Here is a 9,937-nt window from a genome sequence, read left to right as displayed (position 1 = left end):
TCTTTCACAGCCCCGTGATACCATCAGCAGAGAGAGGACTTTTGAGGCTGGGCTGAATTGCGAGGGAAGAGCCTAAGTGTATGCAGACGCCCTGCACAGAGGAAATGCTGTGTGTGCTAGAGCAGCTTTGTTTTTGAAAAATACCAGGCTACGTCCTTGGTGGTTTCAAATTTGGGGCACAGATTGTCTAGTTGTTCTGTGATTTTGGAGCACCTGAAATAATGGGATCTCAGGCTGGAGGCGATCTCCTAGAACCTCCTCACCACCACCACAATACAAATGGGTCGTAATAAAAAATAAATTAGTGTGAGTCCACAGAAGCCAGCAGAGCTCTATCCCTTTCAGAGGCCGAGGATCCAGATGAATATTTCATTGAAAATATCCTATTACGCTGGCTCGTATCATTGGAATATCTGAGTGCCTCACATTTGTAGTGCAACTTTACGACAGCTTTGTGAGACCTGGAAATCTCAGATTGAAAGTTATTCCAGGCGAAGGCCATCTATTTCGCTCCGTCTTGGTGCAGCATCTCACGCAAAGGAGACCACAGCAGGGACTTTGCGGTGCTATCGCAGACCCAGAATAAGCAGCGTGAGACCTCGCATCTCGGAGCACGGCTGCACCGAAGCAAATTGGGTTGAGGCTCCTGGTGCCAGGGCAGTCCCACCGGCGCATCCATCTCTGCAGCCGGACAAGCTGCAGCAGTTCCAGCCCCCTGGCATTGCATCAACCTCTGCTGTCGGTGCCTGGGAAAGCGACGAGGTTTGCAGCAGCTTCTCTACCTTGCACAGGTTGTGAGCAGCCTCGCTTGCCCTAGCACCCCGTCGGTGTTTGTAAACAGCGTTCTTAAAATACCTTGAGCAGGATGTGGGAGCATCACGTGAACGTGCAGCTTCTTGTCGAGGCGATGGGCCCAGTTCTGCCCTCGAAGGGGAGAGCAGAACAACCCAGCCCGCTCGCCTCCGCCGCCCTGCGCCGAGCAGCGCCGAGGACGGCTCAGCGAGGACGGCTCCACGTCCCACCCGTGCGCAGGGACAAGGGCTGCGCCGACCAGGGATGCTCGGAGGCTGTGGAAATGACTCTGACATCTCTGCCAGACCCAGTTTGGCAGATGACACCAGCTGCTTCCCAGGGAGGTGCGCGTAACCCTGAAACGAGCTGCTCTGAAGTGAGTCAGCCAAGGCAAACCCTTCCTCCTAACACCTCCGAGCCAGGCGCGGGTGTCTGACATATGACCTGGCAGAGGGAGACTGCTAATAATACCAGCATTTTATATAGCGCTTTTCTCTGGGAAATCTCGGGCTGCTTTATACAGAAGTCAAGTTTATTTGGAGCTCAAGGCTTCTAGGATGTGTCAAGGACAGAGTTTTGGTACCCAGAAAGGCGATGTAGGAATGACCTATTGCCACAATAGCTCTGCCATGCAAATTTAGTAAGAAATTAATGATGGCTCTGGTTAATTTGCCACTGTTAGGATCCAGAGTAAAAACCCCAGAGACAATCAGGGAGGGAATTCATCTCTCATGGGATGTTCCAGGCTAGCCGGGAGAGTTTAGGTGCCACAGCCCCATTTTGTGATGTGCTCCAGGGACCAGCAGGAGCGCGAGATGGCTGCGAGAGCATCTCGAGCCGTGCCAGGAGCCCTGGCTGCTCGCAGGAGGGCCGAGCTCCGGGGCTGCACCCAAGGCAGGTGCCCAGCCCTCGGGGGAAGTCCAGGGAGGGAGCCAGCGTGGCCTCCCGCTGGGGACTGCTCAGAAATAGTCCGGAGCAGCGCAGAGGAACGCCTGGGGAGAGCGGGCGCGTACACGGCGGGCTTTGTCTGGGGCAGGTCGGCTGGGTGTGTGCTTCCTGGCATACAATTCCCAGATTAGCAGGAGCCGGGCTGCCAGCAGCTCCTCCAGCCCCACTTGCGCAGCCCGGTCATCACTGAGCTGCTGGGAATCGCTGCCGAGGTCAGGTTCAAGCTGCCAAATGTCTCGGGATGGCCACAGGGGATGGGACGAAGCGAGGACGCGGCCTGCACCGGCACGGTGCATGGGTGGGCACGGAGCAAGTGGGGCTGGAGGTGGACAGGATGGGATGCTTATCCCGGGCACCCGAAGGGTAAATGAAGGAGCAGGGTTGCATTTCTCCACCGCACGGGGACAGGGAGCCCCGGCCCCTCGCCAGCACCCTTGTACGAGGTCGGTGTTACCTCTCAGCCCCAGAGGGGGGGACAACCACAGGCCAAAGGATCTCGCCCTTCTTTTTGCAGCGGGTGAGGTACAGAGCCAGACCTGCCTCTTCTTACTCCCAAATTAAAAAATTAATAAATAAAAGCATTAAAAGCCACAGAATAACGTGGAAGACACAAAAAAGCTGGAGGGCGGGAGGAAAACAAGAAAGCAGGAAAAGTGATTCGACACAGAATTGTTTAATAAGGGAAAGTAAATAATCAGGGAGAGAAGCAAGAACAATTTATTCACACTAAATGCTGAATCTAAAAATATTCAAACCAAACCTGGCCGTGCCAGTCTGTGCAGTGAGACCCACGGGTCCTTCCCCACTCAACGGGCACGGGAGAAAGCAGGAAGGAAACGGGGCATGTGCATGAGAGACAAACAGGGGGGAAGAAGAGGAGGAAGCTGGAGCAAGGGGCTCCTCGGGGGACAGAGGGGAAGCGCCAGGTCTCCTCCAGGAGGGCTGCTGGTGTGGGCGGCTCTGCTGGGGGCTGCTCCCCATCCCTGCCCGGTGCTGGATCTGGGGAAAGAGAGATGGGTGGCACCTCAGGGTGGTGATCTTGGGCTGCTCTGCACCTCCAGCGTCTCCCAGGGCAATAGCTGGACCCATGCCAGCACGCTGCAACCAACAACGGGCAGCCAGGATGCTCCGACACCCCGCTGGCACCCGGCTGCTTGCACCCCCCGGCCTCCAGCCCCATCGAGCTGGGTGCCAGCAGCACCCTGCCGGCTTCAGGCATGTCCCGGCCTCATCTGCCCATGGACCATGCTTGTGAATGGGCATCTGCTGGCAGACACCCCCTTGGAAGCCGAAAGGAGCTGCTGTGGGCTCAAGGATTGGCCCCATGCCCTCCCAAGGGAGGACAGAGACACCCCAGCATCCCCATTAAGCTCTGGGAGCCTTCCTAAAAGCTAGAAACCCGCGCCTGCCCACACACTGCAGAGCGAGGTGGCTGCAGAAAAAGCCGAGCAAGGAGGAGAAAAAAAAACAACCGAGCAAACAACCCGCTAAAACTCCTGGCCCGTACGGTGCGAGACAAAAAAAAAATGCCTCCACACATTTTTCCAGCAATATTTAGGAGTTCCCCATCCCCCTGTCGCAGCTGCTGAAAGCAAGGCGACACAACGGGTCTTGGCACGAGGACGGGGAGGGGAGGCTGAGCAGGGACCCCACGCACCCCGGCTCGCGGCACCCCGCTTCCCCGCCTCGCAGACACACTCTTCCTGCGGGCAGAGCGGAGGAAGCCGCTCTTTCCTCTCTCTGAGGCTGTCCCAGCCTTCGGGAGGAGCGCGCTGGTCTTCAGAGGCATTTGGGAACGCGGCACTGAGCCCTGCAGGACTGGGCAGGAGCTGGTGTGGCCTTGTAGGAAAGGGGAAACTGAGGCAGGGAGTGCAGAGCCACACTGCTCAAAGGCAGAGCCTTAAAACTACGCTCAGCTGATGACTGACCTCGCTGAAAGGTGCTGCTGTTTCCACAGAAAACCCCAGCTTTACCAGCACGGGGTTGTGGGGCTGACACTACGCACTTCTAAGTGCATTGGCCCAAGCGGTCCCCCAAGGGTTTGGGGCAGGAGGCCGAAGCACAGCCCCAGCCCCTCGCCCTGCTCCAGCCACGAGCTGCTGAGAGCTCTCTGGTGACAACCAGCAGTGACCGCAGGGCACCACAGGGGCCCTTGGCTCGTGGAGAGATGCCCCGCGACAGCGCACCGAGGGTATTTTTCCCTTGACCAACCTCATCCTTATCCAAGTGCTCCTGCGTCACTTGCTCCCAGCTCCACCCGGCTTCTCCCAAAGCAGCCAACGGTTTCTCCCAGTCTGTCTTCAGAAAACCTTGGATGAAGAAAGAAATATGTCAAAGAAGCGGTCACCCTGCGTACAACAGCAAATTAAACCAACGCTCTGAATGTGTCCTCGCAGCAGGAATCGGCCGCAGGCACCAACTGCTGGGTCACGCCAGCACAGACCTGCAGGACCCTATAATCAGGTTGTCCCAAGCTTTCTGCCTGCTGCGAGGTCTGCCAGCGTGCTTGACCACTCTCCGGGGCTGATGTGCCAAGGATCAGAGAGTTTTCTTGCTGCTTGCAGGAGCCCTCGCAGCCAGGAGGTGATGGATTTGCTTTCCTGGGTGCCAAAAAAAGACCCAGGAGACCACCGCGAGGGCAGGGATGGGAGCTCCACTGATCAAAATGCTTCAGATCCAGCGGGCAAAGTTGGAGGGAATGGTCTGGCCAGAATAGGGCCATGCTGAGGACAGGGGTGGAAGAGCAGGTACCAGGGATTTCTTTGCTCCCCGCTTGTGGGCAGCCCAGACGATGACACTCAGAGCACACACAGAATCGTCAGAGGTAGACCCGTGCCGAATGCGTCCCCTTCCAGTGGTTATACAACAGACTATCAGGAGGTGTATCTGTAAGTTATTTTGTCCTAAACAGATCCCAGCTCTTCCAGTGCCTGGAACAGACTAGCTGGCTCATGCCGCGTTCTGGGGACACGGCAGGCAGGCTGCTCGATTAACTTCCATCACGCAGCAGTAGCTGCTGCGGGAACAAGGCCTGGATGTTGGGCTTTCTTTAACCAATTTGATAAATCTGGTGTGCCTGGGAAGTGCCTTGCCTCGAGCCTCGGATTTTCCTTGTCCAGAGCCCAGAGACAGCACAGCTGTGACGGACTTGGCACCGAGACACCCTCAGGGTGCGGGTGGCAGCTGCGTGCCGTGGGGAGCCAGAGCATCGCACCTCCGGCCTCGGCATCCTCCTGCCTCCTCACCCCGCTGGGAAAGGCTCGCCTGGAGCACGGTGACTTGCCCTTAGTCACATCCTGGCCAGTTAAACCAGGCTGTGCCGAGCCGGATGGAGGCGTGGGCGCTCCGTGCTGCGCAGCGGGCTGACCGCAGCAGGGTGCGAGTCCCATTTCGGCCAAGAATCTGGGGGAGACGAGCCTGCCTCCGTGGCCACGGCCACGCAAGGCGTGCCACGAAGCCTGCGTGGCCCAGGTGCATCCATCAGAGCCCCTCGATGCGCCCCGTCCCTGCTGTCCCCTGCTCCCCGCAGCCAGCAGCGGGCACCCGGCGCGGCCCCACGCGTGTCGGTGGCAGCTTAGCCCGGCTGCCTTAGCCCGGCTCGGCACGGTTTGAAGGCTGACAGTGCCACCTGGTGCCGCGAGGGGATGCCGCTGCCCTGCTCTGCGGGCTGACAGCGGGGGGACAGGACATCGGGGTGCCCCCCAGCAGGACGGGGCTGGGAGCCCACCTGTAGGCAGGGAGCGCGCCGCGGGGCTCTGCGCGCAGCTCCAGCGTCGCGGGGCTGCCGTCAGCCGCCTCCAAAAGCGGCTCCTCTTCGCTCTCCAGTCCCAGCGAACTGCCCGAGGCGTGAGGCTGCAGGGAAAAAATGTGCATAAAGGCCATCAGAGTTGATAAAATGCCTCTGCACAAGCTTGATTCCGATGTAACGCCATTTCCAGCGGCTGTTCGTGATGAAAAATGCTAGGTTTCCCCACCACCACCGAGCCAATTTACCAACCATCCACCTCAGGAGTGCTTCACGCAGGTGAGGGGCTCTCTCCTGGTACAGATGGGAAACTGAAGCAAGCAGGGGAAGAGGCTGGCCCCGGGTCACACAGGGAACAAGAGACAAAATCCTGCAGGAGTTTGGCTCCGGGCTCCCACACCCTAACCCTTAACTTAGCTCTCGGCCCCCGTATTTCTCCAGGCAGTGGCAGGATCTGCAGCATGGTTATGCTGGCTGGAAAAGGAAATCTATTAAAAATAAATAACAATAAAATAAACTTTCTAACGGGTTCAGGCAGTTCCCCAAGACTGCTGTTAAAACACTGCCCCGGAGTCCCCCTCTGCTGCCTGGAACAAAGCATCGACCGTTTCTGAGCTGATTTAGTGCGCTGCACCAGCCAGCAGAGAGGGGGCCTGATTTGTCTGGTGTCTCCGTGCTGCACCGTTCGCACCCACAGCTACGCTCCAACAGAGCGGGTTTATTAAAGCTTTATTAAAGCACGAGCCCTCCAACACCCCAGCTCCTTCCTGCTGCTCCTCCAGGTCCCGCGTCGGCACCTCTCCGAGCCCTGGCCCCGCAGCTGGAGGCTCGGCTCTGCTCCAGGTTTGTGCCTCTGCCGCAAACCTGCCTTGGTTTTGTTGTCTGGGTTGGAGACACCCACCCTCCCCTACCCGTGGCCTCACTTTGTCCTGCAGATACTAGGGGAAAACACCAGCATCCCCAGCCAGACCCCTATCTCAGATGAAGACCGAGTCTGTAGGGTCGTCTCTTGTTCTATTTGGGATCAATGTGTTAGGTAAGTTATTGCAACAGGATTGTCAGACAGCAAGATAATTCTGCACGTGCAGCTCGCTCCAGGGCTGCTGGGTGACATTTTCCCCAATTAAACAACCATGGTCACAGTGGGGGCTGTAAGATGACCAGGAAGGGAAACCCAAAGGCCTGGCTCTTGCTGCTAGCCCCTTTTCCCACCCATCCATCTCTTTTCTGCAAATATCCCAACACCCATCACAGCCCTGCAGCACCCTGAGACCATTTCCTTGCTCAGCTGGAAAGGACGTGGGGGTGCAGAAGAGCTTCAGAGACACCCCTGAGAGCCCACAGCCCCGATGCGTTGGTGCCTGGACAGTGCCAGCACCATCCACGCTGATCCCTCCCTACACCTCTTCTTAGGTCTGCGGGCACTTAGACTTGCCCAAAAATCCTTCTCACCGCCTTCTCCCCGCGCTCCACATCCTCTCACCAACCTTACGCGAAGCCCACTGCTGTCTGTTCATGCTGATGAGCCGGTTCCACAGGGAGAGCTCTGCTTTGGAGGATCCTGCACCCTGACCTGCTGTTTAAGACAAGGCTGGAGAAAGCAGTGACTCCCCAGAGCCGCCACCCCCCTTCCATGCTGCCCTTGGCATGGCAATCAAACATTTCAAAGGGGACACTGTGTCAGGTCCAGATCCTCCAGTACCAGGAAAGCAAACAGACCTGCTGCCGGGTATGCCTGGCACTGGATTCAGTGGAAAAGAGGCTGAGGGGCCCCATCCCATCCCATCCCATCCCATCCCATCCCATCCCATCCCATCCCATCCCATCCCATCCCATCCCATCCCATCCCATCCCCATCCCCATCCCATCCCCATCCCCATCCCACCCCTGGGTGATTTTCAGCACTCTCTGCTCAAGCCCTTGGGTACTCCCCCAGTGGTCTGGCTCCCCGGGCAGTCCCCCTGGTTGGCAGCCTCCGACACATGGTTTCGATGCCAGCATTTAGCCAGCAGACAGCCTGCAGCACTAGCCCCTAGGCTTGTACCCCAAAAAGCAGCATACAGACCCAGAGAAGGGCTACCGGTGCCTGGGACCAGCCAGCTGCCCTGGGCAGCCCTCATACCCTCAGGTTTGGGGGGAAGGAAAGGGGCTCCTTGCCCTCTAAGCCATCCTCTCACCTTTCAGGAGCTGCCCTTTGTCCCATTCAGCATCAAAGCCCGCAGAAAGCATCAGCTCGGGGCTTGCAGAGCCCGTAATGTCTTCAGCAGCAGCACCCAGACCTTGGAGGAGCCCATCCCTGGGTACAAAGAAGAATCGGGCATGACTGAACGAAGGCATGAGCAGCATGGCCATTTCGGACCCCCTAGCAGCACAGTTGGACCCAACTGCACCCCGCCAGCAGCCAGGAGAAGCCCAGGAGCACAGAGGTTCCTGATGGGTGCCACCATTTGTGGGGAGCAACCTGGGGAGCCTCAGAGAATGGAGCCTGCCTGGGGATACAGGACACCCTGAAACACCACACAGGTTCGGGAAGCCAACTGGGGCCTTACTGGGAGTGCTTGGCTCATTTCAGTATTCTAAGTAGAAAAAAAAAATAAAAATAAAAAAGGCTACTGGCTGTTTATAATATCCAACCGAGCAGCTTTCTGCAAAGCATCGCCTGCTTGGGATCTGACGAGGCTGATGCAGCCAAGGGGGCTTCACCGTATCCCTTCGGACACCTGCATCCACAAAGACACGGCACTGAGGCGACTGTGGCCCCATGCCACCCCCCACCCACGCTTACATCTCCAGAGCTTTGTCCCCGAAAGCTTCTGCCGGGGCCACCCCGCTGGCTGCATCCTGCTGGGTCCCGCCGCCGGCAGGAGCCTCCTGCCCGTCACCGGCCACCTCCAGCTCCGTGTCGCTGGTGCCGGCGCTCAGGCAGCTCCTGCTGCTCCCCAGGGAGCCCCCCAGGCTGAGCTCCCGCAGCTCCCGCAGCAGCTCCGTGCCCTCCCTCTCCGCATCCCCCAGGGGCTCCCAGTACGGGCCCTGCTGGCCCCCGGGCTCCCTGCGGGCAGGTGAGACCCGCTCCCCCTGCGAACTGCCAGGGTCCCCGGTGGTGCCCGGCTCTTGGCGCTCCGCTCTGGGCCCCTGTGTCCCCAGAGCGCTTCGGTGGTAGCCGAAGAGCCCCCTGAGGAGCTGGAGCAGGGAGGGACGGCTGGGCACAGCCTGCGGGGCATCCATGGCTGCCAGCGCCAGCAGCGGGGCCGGCCGGTGGCACAACGGCTGGGATTGGGATTCGAATCCAACGGCCCCAACGGCCCCGGAACACGGAGCTGGGCTCTGAAATGAGCTGGGGGGGAAGGATGGCACCAAGGGGGGCAACGCGTGCACAGCCTGGGGCTGGGGGAGCAGAGGGACCCCCAAAAAATGAAGCCTCTCTTCTACCCACAGCAACTCACTCCCGCTGCACGCCCACCTCCGCCGCGGCTTGGCCCAGCCTGGGGGTTTTGCACCGTTAAGGGAGGTGGGAGGGGGGCTCACATGAAAGGCTCGGGCACCATCCGGCAGCACAGGATCAGCAGGCCAGCAAGAGGCTAAAACCCTACTTCTTCAGGCAGCAGCAGAGCAAATGACTTTGCAAACAACTTTTAAAAGGAGTTTGCCACCGCGCTGCGATACGTTCACGACAACGACGGCAGCAGCAGAACCAGCAGCAAACCCAACAAACTATTTCTCCCCTGGGCACTCAGGCACAGCTTCAGGGTTTTCCTAGGACTGGGATCACAGGCAGGGGCACGATGTCTCTGCAGAGTTCCTGCGCTCGGCAGAGCTGTGCTGTAGCTGCAGTGCCACCGGCACAAAGCTTTCTCCACGGGTGTAGCAAGGCCCTCAGGGCAGCTCGCTGGGTGGAGTTTGGTTTTGCTTCCACGCTCGGAGTTTCTCCTGGCTGGCTCTGCCAGCATCTGCTCACCCGTGGATCTGCTACCCGTCAGCTAGCCCACAAGTGCAGGCTGCCAGAAGGGTTTTCCCCCCCCCCCCAAACTCATCTAAAACTGCCGTGTCATCGTGATCAGTTGAAACTGAGATTCTTCCCCCACCCCAGCTGCATCCTCCTGTTTCCTTTCCTCTGCCATCGCCTGGCTCAGGCAGCCAGGCAGGGCAGGGTTCCCACGAAGCACAGTTTGCAGCCCTCCTCGCCGCAAAAATCGCCCCTTCTCATCAGCCCCTTGCTCTCCGTGGGGCGAGAGGAGGGCTGGGAACACACAGCTCACTGCAGCGCCCTTGCCAGCAGCAGCCCAGCTTTAGGCTGCATCAACCAGTCGGTGAAATCACTCCCTAAAAAACGCCACAAGTCCAGAAACCAGAGGCTCCTCGTGAGGCTGTTCTGCACCTTTGTGCTTACCCCGGCAAAAGGGGCTGCAGGAAGCCAGGAAATTTTCACATCTGTATCTGCAGCCACGAAGCCAG

At 58.8% G+C, this 9,937-nt stretch overlaps 1 protein-coding gene across 3 annotated transcripts; it reads right to left on the bottom strand.

The window, feature by feature from the left end:
- Positions 1–2,381: 2,381 nt before the first annotated feature.
- Positions 2,382–8,775, bottom strand: LOC106046165 (uncharacterized). 3 transcript variants are annotated; one of them, XM_066982961.1, is made up of 6 exons: positions 8,271–8,775; positions 7,663–7,781; positions 6,973–7,058; positions 5,468–5,592; positions 3,952–4,049; positions 2,382–2,739 (listed from the first exon to the last, which is right to left on the bottom strand). In XM_066982961.1, the coding sequence occupies exons 1-5, from the start codon at positions 8,708–8,710 to the stop codon at positions 3,959–3,961; spliced, it is 861 nt and encodes a 286-aa protein (XP_066839062.1). In that variant the 5' UTR covers positions 8,711–8,775; the 3' UTR covers positions 2,382–2,739; positions 3,952–3,958. The 3 variants fall into 3 exon arrangements, with proteins under 3 accessions (XP_066839062.1, XP_066839063.1, XP_066839061.1); XM_066982962.1 differs by having other exon boundaries at positions 6,973–7,046; XM_066982960.1 differs by having other exon boundaries at positions 6,973–7,061; positions 8,271–8,774.
- Between the last annotated feature and the right edge of the window lie 1,162 nt (positions 8,776–9,937).

Source organism: Anser cygnoides, chromosome 25 (genome assembly GCF_040182565.1).
Source record: "Anser cygnoides isolate HZ-2024a breed goose chromosome 25, Taihu_goose_T2T_genome, whole genome shotgun sequence".
Taxonomy (NCBI): domain Eukaryota; kingdom Metazoa; phylum Chordata; class Aves; order Anseriformes; family Anatidae; genus Anser; species Anser cygnoides.
This window is presented reverse-complemented; position numbering and strand designations above follow the sequence as displayed.

What these genes read in the sequence shown, in the direction of transcription:
- LOC106046165 (XM_066982960.1), bottom strand. Translation starts at nt 8,710, where the DNA reads ATGGATGCCCCGCAGGCTGTGCCCAGCCGTCCCTCCCTGCTCCAGCTC. An exon ending in GGGGACAAAGCTCTGGAGAT is followed by an intron (nt 7,782 to 8,270) that starts GTAAGCGTGGGT and finishes CTTTGTACCCAG; the next exon opens with GGATGGGCTCCTCCAAGGTC. An exon ending in CAAAGGGCAGCTCCTGAAAG is followed by an intron (nt 7,062 to 7,662) that starts GTGAGAGGATGG and finishes TGTCTTAAACAG; the next exon opens with CAGGTCAGGGTGCAGGATCC.